General features: G+C 36.0%; 1 protein-coding gene across 4 annotated transcripts in view; it reads left to right on the top strand.

Annotated features, from left to right (window-relative positions):
* LOC141426619 (uncharacterized) overlaps positions 1 to 14,176 on the top strand; it is a 72,242-nt gene extending 58,066 nt beyond the window's left edge. For 3 of the 4 annotated variants that reach the window (XM_074085660.1, XM_074085650.1, XM_074085665.1), the window contains 2 exons: positions 9,968 to 10,703; positions 13,575 to 14,176. In XM_074085660.1, coding sequence (XP_073941761.1) covers positions 9,968 to 10,703; positions 13,575 to 13,795 — 957 coding nt within the window. In that variant the 3' untranslated portion in view covers positions 13,796 to 14,176. Of the gene's footprint in view, positions 1 to 1,265; positions 1,335 to 9,967; positions 10,704 to 13,574 lie in introns of those variants that run through there. The other variant, XM_074085674.1, reaches the window with a different exon arrangement.
* The last annotated feature ends 362 nt before the right edge of the window (positions 14,177 to 14,538 follow it).

Genomic DNA, 14,538 nt, shown 5'->3' with positions numbered 1-14,538 from the left:
TTTGAATAAATGCCCGTGTGAATGTTTTTCACGATTATTTAATTGTGATTGACAAATGTTTCTATACAATAATCTTATGTTTAAAGTGTAGACTGCACTTACTTTAAGTACTTCTTCATATTAAATTGATAATTCTGTCAATAAACTTTCACAAACCTTACGCGGAAATGTTCCGGATACATTTTCGGGCACCTTGCAAGTAAAGCGGTTTTTGCAGTAAAAATAAGTCGAGGACAAAAAGTACGCCGCCATAAACTTGTGCCATAATGGCGTTCATACAGGAATATTAATCATAAGCTCACTTTTCTACTCTAATTAAAAGCATTAAAACAAAAAAAGGCAATTTCAGAGTGCTTTCCACCTCTCGAATTTACGCCTCGTGAATTAAGATCTCAGGCTTTTAGTAATTCGGTTACTGCTGCGTCGCTAAATGGTATGCGCTGAGCTTAAAATAAGATTTTGCATCATTAGCGTTTGCGACGAGCACAATAAAATTGTCTTCAACGAAATAGTTTAAATTTCTAGACAAGTCTATTTATTACATTAACTTTTTGAAGGGGAAATTGCATTTTTTTTCAATATTATTATTTCACACCTGTTAATTAGGTACCTGGTAGGGACCTAATATTATGAAAATATGTTAATTAATATACTATAAGACACCCAAGCAAATTTGTATTTTAAGTTAGTTTATTGTATTCATTTTATAATTAAAATAAAACCTTAATAATTTCAAATAAGTTTATGGTAAAAATTTCATTTTTAATACAAGCTATCTTTAATGACTGTACTTTTTACCGACTTTATTTGCACTGTCACCCCAACTACATTTGCATACCAAATTTCAAGTCGATTCCATTAACCGTTGAAGATTTCCGTCCTGCGGAGATGATCCTAGCCAAACTACCAGAATGACACTACCAGATTATTGTACTGTCGCGCAATTTACATAAGTATGCCAAATTTCAAGTCAATCCGATTACTGAAAGTTGGTCGAATCTAACTTGCAAGATTTGACTACAGACAGACAGATAGAGGTTAAACTGAATAAATCTACTATTAAAAAAACCGCCTAGGATTGAGCGCGTTAAAGTATCAAACGTGTGTTTAGCCCTTTTACGTTAAAATTTACAGTAGACATTGAAAGAAAAAAAAATGTTTTTTATTTTACCACTTTGTCGGCGTGACTGATATGTATATTCATGCCAAATTACAGCTGTGTATAACTAACTCAGACAGACAGAATGACAGCCGGACAGGAATGGCGAAACTATAAGGGTTCCTAGTGGACTACGGAACCCTGAAAATAGAAAGACTGCACTGCTTACCTAAAGGTACGTTTCGACATCCAGAGGCCCTATTGTCTAATGCGTTGACGTTGGCGATCGCATTGACCACTCTTTTTACCCACATTCTATACGTGTGACAGAAAAAGTGGTGAAAACGATAGTGATTCTACGAGTAAGTAGGTACGTTAGACAATAAGGCGTCAGGTCAGCGAGTATGCCGCCCGTCTGGTTACCAATTAATGTGTCTCTCGTGCACTAGCCAAATTAACCTAAGTTAGGTTAAGTAAGTAATCAAGTAAAATACATGCTTAGGTTAGGCTTTTTAAACTTACAAGAAAAGTTTATTCTCAATGGAGTTACGTCTGATCAACAGACGGAAGATTTTTAAAATAACACTACTCGTGGTAAGACCATTTGAAAATGGTAGAAAATTGTACTCGACTTTAAAAACGTGTAGAGTGTTAAATTTTTTAATCTTATCGTATATTTAATTTGAGGAGCGGTTTCATAGTTTTGGGGCTTTTCGTATAAGTACCTACTCCGTCTTTTTAACGTTGTCTCGGACATATACCTTAATTCAATACTAAAAACTCAAATATAACTTTATTTTTAAAATTAATAAAAAAGATATATTCAAAAAATTAATACAAAAACATAAGTATTGTTTTTAATTTTATTGACAAAGTTTTAATGTTTTCTCTAAGACTAACTCAGGCTTGACCGGTTTTTATTATTTTGTGAAATGGAGTATAACCTCTATTATCAGTCTGAATTTAAGTTTTATACTTTTGATAGTACAAAAAAATAAAAAAAAATTGAACCGACTACAAAAAGCCATGAAAATATTTTTCTACCAGTCTGAAGTAGGTGCCTCAGCACGAGCCAGCAGGAGTGGACCTATAGTCGTCTTCGCCTACCTCACCTACATCACTCTTCATCATCAGTTCCACTTCACCAAATGATGATTTCAAGAGCAAATGCACGAGTTACTACTAATATACATCAAAATTACCATAGGTATCCCTACTTCCCTCGATTTCCTTAGGATCCAATCATCAGATCCTGATTTGGTGTTTATGGGACCTAATTGAAGGCATTCCTTCACAAACGAAAATAAAAATCAAATTGGTTTGATAACCTCCATTTTCTGAAGGCGGTGAAAAAACCTGTGAATCGGATTCTCGCACCGAGGGTTCGGTACATCACTAAAAAAATCAAACTGCTACTACTCGTACCTGTTTAATTCATAAAGTACAACCGTAAACAATAAGGTTCTTCTATTTAAAGGACCCCCTGTTTTTATGGGGTTCCGTACCTCAGTTGGCAAAAACAGAACCATTATAGGATCGGAGGCAACAGATTGGAGATTCGGAAATAGAACGCTAAGGCGTAGGTATATACTAATATACCTACGCCTTAGCGTTCTATTTCCAAATCTCCAGGGACTGAAAAGAATACGACGATTACTGAACAGGATATTCTTTGAAACTTATATTCTTGTCGACATCACACGTTTACGCCCTTTGAAATATCTGTTTTAAACCCCGACGCAAAGAGTGGTGTTATATGTTTGACGTTAATGACTGTGTCTGTTGCATATCATCGTAGCTCTCAAACGTATGAACTGATTTCAATGCAGTTTTTTTTTACGTGAAATTGAGTTTCCTTGCGGTTCATAGCCATGTTTGTTAAAAATCAGTTCAGCTGTTTTTGAGATATTGAGCTTCGAAATGAGAATGTCAGGGGTTTTTCAACTTTAGGGGAGATCGAGAAGAGTTTTGACAAGTAAGAGCTAGTCGCAAAACGCGTGCTGTTGTGAGCTTGCTAGCAGTTAATAAGTTCCCAAAAATCGACGTTGTCACTACTCTCCTCTGTCACAGCTCTCCTTGGTCTCTCCTACTAATTTGGTTTGGTTATGTGAGGTGTATATAAAATTTAAAAGCTCAAAGATGCCTCATTGTTGTTCAAAAAGTGACCCTACATACCGCAAACAGGCAGGCAGCATTCTTTGCTGACGCAAGCTAAAGTGCGAGCGGCAGTAAAGTTACGAGCATAGCCTTAACCCATGAACACTGTCGTTTTCTCCGTGGACTCCCATGAATACTAAAACGGCCAATCCCGTCGAACTTAAGCAACAATATTCATAAAAAATGTTCACCGAATATCCCCTATCATATTTTATTTACAAGTGGCAGCGAGAATGATTTTCTGATTGAAAAACTATCGCGTGTTTGTGATGTGCTTATTCTGGCACCTATTTTCGTTACGTATATGACAAATAAATAAATGCGATATGTTCTCGGCACGAATCTTGGCTCTATCCAATTTTTACTTAGCTGCCTTATAAGTTAGAAATTATCGTTTTGTGAACATTGAGGGGCTAGTGGATACCATAAATGTACCTAAATAACAAAAATGTAGTCATTCTGTACACAAATAAGGGGCATGGTCAAACGAAATAATTTCCCAGACTGCGGTATTTGCATTTGAGACACTTTAAAGCTGTCTTGATCGCTGTCTACAAGAACTTAATTACCTGAGAGTTTTCTCACCTGCTTCTAATTATTGCGCCTTTTTCAAAGTGAGTACGCTATTATCAATTTTCATATGTGTTGAATTTTGGGAGATATGTGGTTTTATAAATTGCGTTGAGATTAAACGCGTATCTACGTGATAAAAAAACTGGGCAATGTTAAACTTGCGTGATAAGTGTTTCGTACTTTCCAATCCACTACTGAAAATTTCTACAATTCAAAACTATCTATAGACTTTGTAGAGATTTTCCTAATCTATAGGTTGCTATACGTATTAGGTAGACATAGAACTATTTTTTATGCTATATTTTCAGTAATTTCGAAGATAAAGAAAGTTATAAAAAGGAGGAAGTTATCGATTCGGTTGTTTTTTTATCTGAAATAAGTTCAATAGGTTAGTACTATTTGTGTTGTGCAGTTGCTAAGAAAACATGTATTGTTGAGCACTTGCTCAGTAAACTAAATATTGATCCGATTTAGCTCTGCGTAGGTTTTTACATTTCTGATATCCCCATGCTTGTACCATATTTGTCGGTTTATCAATTACTTATTAGTTTTGTTTTGCACAGCACAGTTTATATTTTTGCAGTAGATAAGTATTCGTTTTATTATTATTCCAAATCTTGATTAATGTGCGCCTACACTGACTGATTGTGACGAACTTCAATATCATTGTACCATTTATATAATCCACTCACTTTGTGATAGTAAATGATTTGGTTTGTACCTACGCTACTGAAAGGGTAAAATTGGTAACTTAGCTCCAGAGTGAACAGAGCGTTCGAAAATATCATTTGCACTATAACAAGAACCGGCCAAGTGCGAGTCGGACACATACAACATTAGACATTAGCAAAAAAAACACGTTTGTTGTATGGAAGTCCCCTTAAACATTTTTTTTTATTTGAATATACGACGTAATATTCTATGAACATTGCAAGCGTCTACCTGTTGCCGTTATTAATATCGAGCAAAAACGGCAAAAAAACACGTTTATTGTAAGCCCCCCTTAAATATATATTTTATTCTGTTTTTAGTAGGTATTTTTTGTTAAAGCGGCAACAGAAATACATAATCTGTGATTTTTTTTTACTGTCTAGCTATCACGGTTCAAGAGTTACGGCCTGATGACAGACGGGCTGACGGACGGACAAACAGCGGAGTCTTAGTAATAGGGTCCCGTTTTTACCCTTCGGGTACGGAACCCTAAAAAGAAATTATATATTTGAGATTAGAGTCTATGATTGTTTTGCACTCGTTGACGGTTTTAAATAGAGTGGCATCTGGGTACACTAGTCTAAAAATCAAATTGGTTACTATACCTATGAAAATCTATTTAACGGTGGGTGATTCCAAATTCATTTTTCGATACCTAATCGAAATAGATTTATTAAATTGAATTCGCACCTTGACCGGTTCCGATTGAACCCAATCGAGTTAGGGCGGCTTAAGATCAAAGATTGGCAATGGGTCGCAGTCGCCTGAAACGGACTCTTTAACGATTTCCAGTCGCGAATTACGTTACATTTAAAAGTTAATTGTTTCTAGTATTCTCTTTGACACGAAAATTCATAGTAATTACCAGGAGCTTTAAAAGGCAAACAATTGTTATTACTTAACACTGTTTGTATGAGTTTAATACGACACCATGATAAGTGGGAACAAAAATAACATAGATCAAATCTATAACTGATCTGTGTTGTTTTGGGATCGTGTTAATAGGCTGTGTTAGAATTAGTTAGGAAACAAAAGGAGATCGACTCAGTTTAATGAATGTCACTTTCAAATGCTATTTGATTAATGCTGTGCGTTAATGCGAAATACGTTCTACTTACCATACTAAAACTGTAGAACTTGTGTTGCCAGCAACAGCCAGTATTTATTATTTAATAAAGAGGCAACCTTTGTCTTTCTGTGTAGGTAGGTAATCGGTACTAAGGAATCGGTTATAAAAATTCCCTCACAAATTGACAGCTACACTGTATCCCACTTTAATCCCGGGACAGTGCAAAGTTCCCGCCAGACGCTGACGAAATTGCGAGCAGCAGGTCCTCTAGACACTCCAAGACTAAATTTTGTCAAGAAAAGATAGAAGAAACTATGGAAAAATACCAAACGGAAGTCTGCAGGGCTACTACGAAACTCGAAACTCGAAGTTCGTGTCGTGCGGTCCCTCTCGCTCTCGTATTAAAATAGTATAAGTGTCGAGTGTTCGAGTTACGAGTTTCGTAGTAGCCCTGCTGCCCTTGGCCTCCTCGACATCTGCCTGATAGGATATGTTGCTTTAACTAACCGTTTTTCCGACGTCAAAGGGTTAATCACTGCTCGCTATAGCCCGTCTGAAGTTTTATCCTGTGCAAGCAAGACGAATAGATATGCAAATGAAATGATGAATTATTAATTATCATCAACATGTTTTGAATAATAAAATAGCAGCTATACGTATGGTACTGTTGACAACATACACCGGCAACTGTTTCTCATATTATCTATTTATTATATCCAAAAGAAAAAATGCGCCACGTGATTTCCATTGGTAAAACGAAGATACTAATAAACATAATTCTGTTTAACATTCCTCGTCTAAAAATTGATTCTAGATAAATAACATAATACAAATATTTAGGTACTTTCATTCGATTTAATCTATTATTAAAATAAAGACGCAAATGGGTAGTTCTAAGAGTGTTTTAACCGCTATCAGTTCCCTGTTGCATTATATTGAAGAAACGAGACCGTGTAAGCAACATTTTTTTAAATTATAATTGTACCGCATGCACACTATATAACGTTTTATAAAATGCTTCCATTCTACCCGACTCATTTCTTCGATATAAGCGACAGGAAACTGATAGCGGTTGAAACGCTCGTGGAACTATAGTACCATATTATATTTGATTAAATTTTACCGATAAAACTCAAGTGGCCCTTACAATTTTTTAATTGCGCTAACAACTTCCGTACTATTAGCCAATCACTTTTATAACTATAATATACTATAGTTACGAGCGTTGCTATCAAACGGAAGTTGTGGGACGTATATATATATATATATATATATATAGCCGCTACGGTGTCCCACAACTTCCGTTTGGACGCTATGTCATAATAGTTAGGAAAAATGATTTTTATTATATATATATATATATTCCCTTGCTCACGCCATAACTTAAAATCAAATAAAAAATAATTTGACAAATTATAAGAAAACTTATTTACTTAAGAAAGTTAAATTTGTTGAATGATTTTAGGAAAAAAAATTGAGTAGGTAAGTTACCTACGCCGCAAATTAGAAAATTATCTAATGTTACCTTTAGCGCGTTTAATTACAACTGCTAGGACTAGAGTCACGCATGAAATTGGGTGCGGTGTTTTTATGCAACTTTAGTGAAAAATCATGATTTAACTTTTTGGAATTTCCACGAGAATTTTTGGACCATCCTTTAATTTTGGACAAAATTTGGTGGGTAGGCATATTTTATAAATCTGAAAGTCTGGAATAAAATACTACTTATATTACTTTTTATCACAAAAAATCCATGAGATCGGGATAAAATCCCAAAGTTTCAACAGCTAGGGTTAGAGACATGGAATTTGCCGCGGGTTTTTTTATTCAACGTAAATTAACTTCACGATCTTTTTTTGGGAATTCCCTATACGAGTACATATTAAAATCGTTTGTCTGCTATCTGCGATGTGTCGATGCATCAATTATTATAAGTGTTTAACTGTTTACATTTAAACTTGCGGATTCCATAAATACGCTCGTGTTAGAATCAGGAAAATAAACAGTAATGTAAAAGAAGCACATGTCAACCGTCAAGTTGTATTATTTCCAATTGCGCGAACAGCAAGAATTCAGGTACGAGTAAGAATACTCAATTGGAACAGAAATATCAAAATGCCAAAGGCGTTAGTATTAGTAGGGGAGCCATGCAAGCAAGTTTAACTCAAGCGCGTTAGAAAACCATATAGGGAGAATCCTTGAACCCCCACCATATATGAACCCTTAATATAGGGGCATCCGTTGAGAATAGCCGATCAAATTAGTAAAAAAAAAACTCTTACCAAAACTCGAGCGCATCAGATTCCGTATGTACAGTAGCGCATCAGTACCTTGGGTGACCGAGCTTTAATAATAATAATGATAATGAATTCATTTATTTTCAACCGCCTACGAAAAAGGAGGAGGTTCTCAATTCGTCTGTATGATTTTTTTTGGTGTTTGTTACGCGATAACTTCGCCAATTGTGGGCCGAATTTCAAAATTATCTTTTTGTGCTAAAGGGCGTACTTCCCAGGTGGTCCCAATGTCATCAAGTTAGTATCTGATGATGGGATCTTAGAGAAATCGGGCAACTCTCAAATTTTAAAAGCATACCAATAGCGAGTTTGCATTTTTAACACCAAGTCAGGTACTTACATTTAGACAGTATTATTTGCTAAAGTGGGCCTGATAAAGAAGAATGTCGGTACCGGTACTCTGTTATAAAATAATATAACTATGCCGTGTTTGAGCTTAATGGAATCGTTGTGAGATGCACTTTGGCTAAAAATCACTAAAACCATAAAAAAATGTATTTTTAACAAAAAATAGAACCGACTTCAAAAACCTTGAAAATAATTTTCTTCTAGTTTGAAGTCGGTGCCTCAGCATGAGCCAGCAGGAGTGATTGTAGGCCAATATATAGTATGGTATGTAGGTGAGTTAGACGACTATAGTTTCACTCCTAGTCGCTCGTGCTGAGGCATCGACTTCAAACTAGTAGAAAATTATTGTCAAGGTTTTTGAAGTTGGTTCCATTTTTTGTTAAAAAGTTTTTTTTTCTTCAAATTATTTTTATATAAGATGAGTAATTGAAAAAAATAGAAATAACCATAATTTTTCTTTCAACTTATCAGATCAACGAATTTCTTTCATATAATTGTGAGATTTTAGTTAAGGACGACTGTACATCAACCTGAACCGTCTGTATAAAAATCTGTCACGCACCAGTATTTCATGCTTACGTTTTTTTTAACATTTTCAAAAATCGGTCATGATTTGGTCGCATCCAAATCATCAGTCATTTGAATAGGACATTTTTCTGGGTTCACTTAACATTCCCTCTGAATATTTGACACGCTCGAATATCTTTTTTTTCTACCCTCTTTACGGCCACCCTCACCATCCAACCCGTCAGATTGATACTTTTCGGTTATCACATAGACGTAGGTCATCTACTCTATGAATGTCTGATGCTCTCGAGTATTTCTATGTGACTATTTTTTACATTTTTGAAAATTTGCACACGCAAAATATTGCGCTAGTACCTAACTACCGATTTAGCACACCGGCCTCCCCTACTCGTTCGTACATATATTCTTGCGCTGTCGTGCTTCATCGGGTGTAAAGTAAACCGAAGATTTAATGTGACATGAGAAGGATACTTAAATCAAAAAGAGATTAAATATTTGCTTACCAATATTTTTGTGATAATGTAATTTAGTTCGTTAAATAGATGTAATTCATTTTCTTAATTGATTTAGTCGCGGTTAGTAAGACAAAAATGTCCGTCTGTTGTCTATCTTAAGCCTGGAATTTGTATCTTCCCGTTTTGCCCCAGACGTAAAAGGAATTGTCACTCTGATACTAACTGTGTACCTAATCTAGTACATATTACTAAGCACTTATGTGTACCGACAGCACATTATCTGAAAGAATCTAGCCACATATTCTAATCTGATCTGATATCTCGTTTGTAAATTTCTAATTTTTTTTCAATAAAGAAGGTAGTGCCTGAGCCCGTTTAGACCTGCAAGAAAAATCGTGCTATTAGTTGCATTAGGTATGTATATTATATTGACCGTTCATACTCGTTCGCTTTACGGTAGCTTTACGGCCTCGCATGTAATGCTACTTGCACGATTTGTACAGCAGGTCTAAACTGGACTTAAAGTTATTATTAGTCTTGTACGGTATAACAGAGGCAGAGATCTTAATGAACGTGGGTGATGTTTGCCCGAGGCAGAGGCACCTTTATTTACTTTTTACACTTATATTATTATTAACTTTATATTTTCTCTCTGTGTGCTTCGTTTTCTGTATCGCTTAATGTTGTGGTGTAACAATAAAGACTAAGTAATTGTATTGTATTGTTTCAGATGCGTCGAGTAATAATACCGATGCTGCTTCTGACCGCAGCGGCGCTCACGAATGGCGTCGTACTCCCGCTTCTGCGGCCCTTGGAAGCAAGCCCCAGCCCCAGTAGCTTAGAAAACGAAAACAATCACATCACACAGAACGCCCAGACGGAATGCGAGATCCTAAAAATATTTTTTTGTAAAAATGCCGACTGGATGAACGTTAACAACCAATTGAAAACTTGGAAAATGTTCGGTGATCCGACTGACAATAATCCGGAGGGGATTGATTACAACGATTATATGATACATGGCGTCAGCGACGACTATGGCTCCCAGAAGGACCCGTGGATTAGGTTCCCTCGGCCTTTCGATCGCCTTCAAAAGGCCTTACAAAATAACTATTACGACTTCCTAAAAGATAATGCCAAGGAAAAATCAGGAAAGTTTGGCTATTTTAAAAAATACCCTCCCCTACAGAGCGTCAACACGGAGCAGTTGCAAAACCAAGATATTCCTATTACGAATAATGAAGCGGTCTACGCCACGTACGTGGATCCCTTTGATTTTTTTAAATTTCGTTTAAACCGTCAATACAAGAATATGGCTTACCAGCACTTGTATTATGATAACCCGTCGACTGAAGTAGACTTAGGAAAGCCAGAGGAGCGGAAAAATTGGGACAATAGCCCCCTCGTGGAAGACGTTACTGTGAAGCGGGACGGCGATTCTGGCCCCGGACAAAAGGAAATTCCTGGTAAGTTGTATGAGCCACAACTATAACCTCTAACATTAAAATTGTGCATTAAGGGGCTTAAGAAGGGTATTACTAACGAGAATTTTGTAATCCCCTTACAGCCCGTTATACACACAATGATTTTCATCACATTGCGAGGAAAAAATGCAAAAATGTAATTATTTTGTGTACACTTCAAAGCTCGGCAAAATAAAGACGCTAAGAAAACAACTGAATAAAATAATGGCTTCCCGCCAATACAGGGCGCTACAACAAAATTCGAAAATCGAAGTTCGTATCGTACCATCCCTCTGACTCTTGTATTAAATAATATTTGCGTCAGCTAAATGATTCGAACTTCTATTTTGGAATTGCGTAGTAGCCCCCCTGATTGTTATTTTTTTCGAGTTGTCTGCCATAGATAATGCTAAGCTATATTCCAACATGCTAAAAAAATATTTAAGTATTAAAATTATTGCAAAACAATTTGATATAAGATTTAATCGCGTGAAAATTATACTAACGCGTGATACAAGCAGACTCGAATCTTCAAAATATGGCAATTGAACTAATGTTAAAATGGCTTCGAGTTGAATACTTTTTGTATAAAATACCAGCGGCGATAGGCGCCATTTTTAACAATACCGTGGTATATCACGGTAATAGTTAAAGTGGTAAAGCTTTAATGTCAGTTGATCTATTCACGCTGTGGTACAGTTCGAATTTGTAGTTTCTATAGAAACCGTTGCCAAGTTGTTTAAACGATGAAAATATTGTTATCCAAAAATAAGTCTTTGATTCAAACGCTTCTACGCAAAACGATGGTCGTGTACCTTAAATTTAAAGATTACCGAGTGACATTTTATTTTTCTGTTAAAATAATTCACATTTAGGGTACCGTAAATGCAGATTTTTTTGATAAAGTTGTGACTTTTACTCAGCATGCATACATCAACTATAACTGGTGGCATAAGCATAATAAAATACAATGGGCTGGATACACTATTCGAATCAAACTTTAGTTTTTTATTTAAATTTTCTCAAAAATATTTGGTGTACAATACATTATACAGAACCAAAGCCATTACCTTTTTAATCCCTCGGTATTAAGTTCCAAAACATGTGTCGCGTTCCTTTTACCGATGGTAGAAAATTGCCGTTTTTTATACCCTCGTAATAGAAGCTCAATTCGCGGTAATGGAATCACAGCCTGTCCATTACCACGGTAATAGAAGATTTGGGTATTTTGATTTCAATAATTATTTTATCAAATACTAATAACTAAAACGAGCCCAAAAAGTTAAGACAGTGAAAGTTCAATAAACGCTCTTAAATAAAAAAAATATTCTCGTTTGTTAAGGAGCTTTGATACCCTTAATTTTTGGGACTCATTTGAAAACTTCCTTAAGTACCACGGTAATAGGCGCCGTTACCTTAAACATTAAAGATCTGTTTGAAGTTGTTCGTTTAACATATTAGTTCCCAATGAGCATTGACATGTATGTACAGTCGAGGTCATAAACTTGTAAACAAAAATTTGATCAAAAATATCTGAACACGCTTCTACGCAAAAGAGTCGTGTACCTTACGGTATTAGACTGGCTGTTTGGAACAAAACGCGCGGCGTTTCAATCATCAATGTTACGTTGACACAACCCCTGTCACGCACGTCAACAAACTAGTGAAAAGTTTACAAATCCGCGCTGTGCACAAATTTTGTGCGCCGTTTTGATGTAAGAAAAATGTAGTCTATACATAGATGTCAATGCCAATGAGTGAAGTCCGCCCTCCTTAAGGGGGGCCGTGATCAAAGGCAGAGGCACTTTGAACGTAAACCGCTATAATTACGAATTTTACGAGACCAATCAATTAAGTTCTAGCTGCTCACGTTGATGACTGCTTCCAAAGTTTTACTCAAACATGCAAAGGGACATGGTGATTTTAGAATTTATAGTAGGTGCATGTTGCTAACAATGTAATAGGGAATATTAGGCAAAGCTCTGCGCAGGAGGCGACACTAGCGCAAACCTCCAACAACGTCAGTTCTCTTTATAATTTGTCGCCATGACAGATCATGACCAAAGAGTATTAGTACCTATAGGATTCTATTTGTAGCATTCGAACATGGCGGATGTAGACGATATCTAATTTTGGTATTTCTGCTTCTTTGGCTAGTTGAAGTATAATTTTGATAGTGTTTTATGCGGCGATTAACCTTAACAGTGAACAGTGATCACAAAATTCTATATTGCTCTCGTGTCTGACATTTTTTAATGCGCAAGTGGTCTCCGAGTGGTTTCTGGAATTTTGCTATCAAGTTGCAAAAACTACAATCACCGTACAACATGCATAAGAAGAATATATTTATCTTTAATTTAACTGACATTGGCCCAAGCCTTATGGCCGCCATTAAGAGAAATAAATAAATAGTACCTATAGAAATGCATTAGGCTAGTGATTGTGGTTATGCACTTTGTAATGATGCAAAATTATTATTATGACTTTTTGTATTTATGTTATTTGACGTTAGTCTTCATGAAGATGATGCTTTCTGTATTTATGCTTTTTTAATTGTATGCGTAAAAAATATGCGTAATGATGAGTATGCACATCGCTATTTCGGCTAGAAGCAATTATGGGTAACAATAATATTACAAATAATTTCATGCCACCCAATAGAGAACCATAGAAATCATGATATATTTATTAGTAACAAGATAACATGATATTTACATCGATAGTAACGATAGCTATATTTCCAAAAAAATATTAAACTAATATTTATTATGGAATTTAAGATACTCTGATTGCGGTTTGGTGCTAGTGCTGCAGTCTGACGGCAGAAAATTGCAGTAATATTCCCTATTGGTTTAACTTCCACATTAATTGCAGATAATCTGGTATTCAACGAGGATCAGAAGAGCGCAGAGCAGAAGAAGCTGTTCTCGTTCTGGAGCCGGCTTCAGAGCATGTCGCAGAAGGGACGCAAGCTGCCCACGCGCCGCTACGCGTTCGTGTACTACGGGCCCGACGGCGTCCGCGACGGGCCGCTCACCGCGGAGATCCGCGCCTCCCACCTCCGCCCACCCGGCCAACCCCTGCGATGGGGCTAAACCATCGACCACCAACATCTTGACCAGTACAATAATTATAATCATATACCTAATTTTATATACCAGGTATTTTAATACCAAAAAGTGTTGAATCACCAAAAACAACAAAAAAATATTGTTTAGTACATAGGAACTAAAGGTATATATTCAGTTTTAGTTAGAGTAGTTGACGTTGATGTACTTATTTTTAAGACCGTACCTTCCGACTTTGTAACGAATAATTAGGACTGCTGCAACAGTAATTTATTATGTCTCTTATTTAGAGGATTTGACAATTTTAAATAGTGTTAACCACATTACCAGATTATGTATATAAACGATTGTAACGTAATAATGTATCATTACTGTGAAAGATCAATAAATGCCATATTTATCAGCTTATTGTTTGTTTCTTTAAAAAAAAATGTTTTGATTATTCTACTTAATACACTGGCGGGCCAGACAGATAGTTTTTTATACAAATTTGAACGGACAATGACCTGTTCTTTTATTCGTCCGTCAGTATACCTATAGGTAGGCTACTCGTAGTTATTGTGTAAATTTGTGAGCTGTATGCGTGCGTGTAAACATAAGGGTTTCATTAAATCCCGGTATTCCCTCGGAATCCATGTAAAATCACAAAATCATAACCGCTAACCCTAGAGACATGAAATTTCGCACGGGTGCTCCTCATAGGACGATACGACAGTGTATATATTTATGGATTTCCCATTTGATTTTTTAGTAAAATTTCAATTAGATTG

The sequence above is a fragment of the Choristoneura fumiferana genome, chromosome Z (assembly GCF_025370935.1).
Source record: "Choristoneura fumiferana chromosome Z, NRCan_CFum_1, whole genome shotgun sequence".
In the NCBI taxonomy this organism is placed as follows: domain Eukaryota; kingdom Metazoa; phylum Arthropoda; class Insecta; order Lepidoptera; family Tortricidae; genus Choristoneura; species Choristoneura fumiferana.
This window is presented reverse-complemented; position numbering and strand designations above follow the sequence as displayed.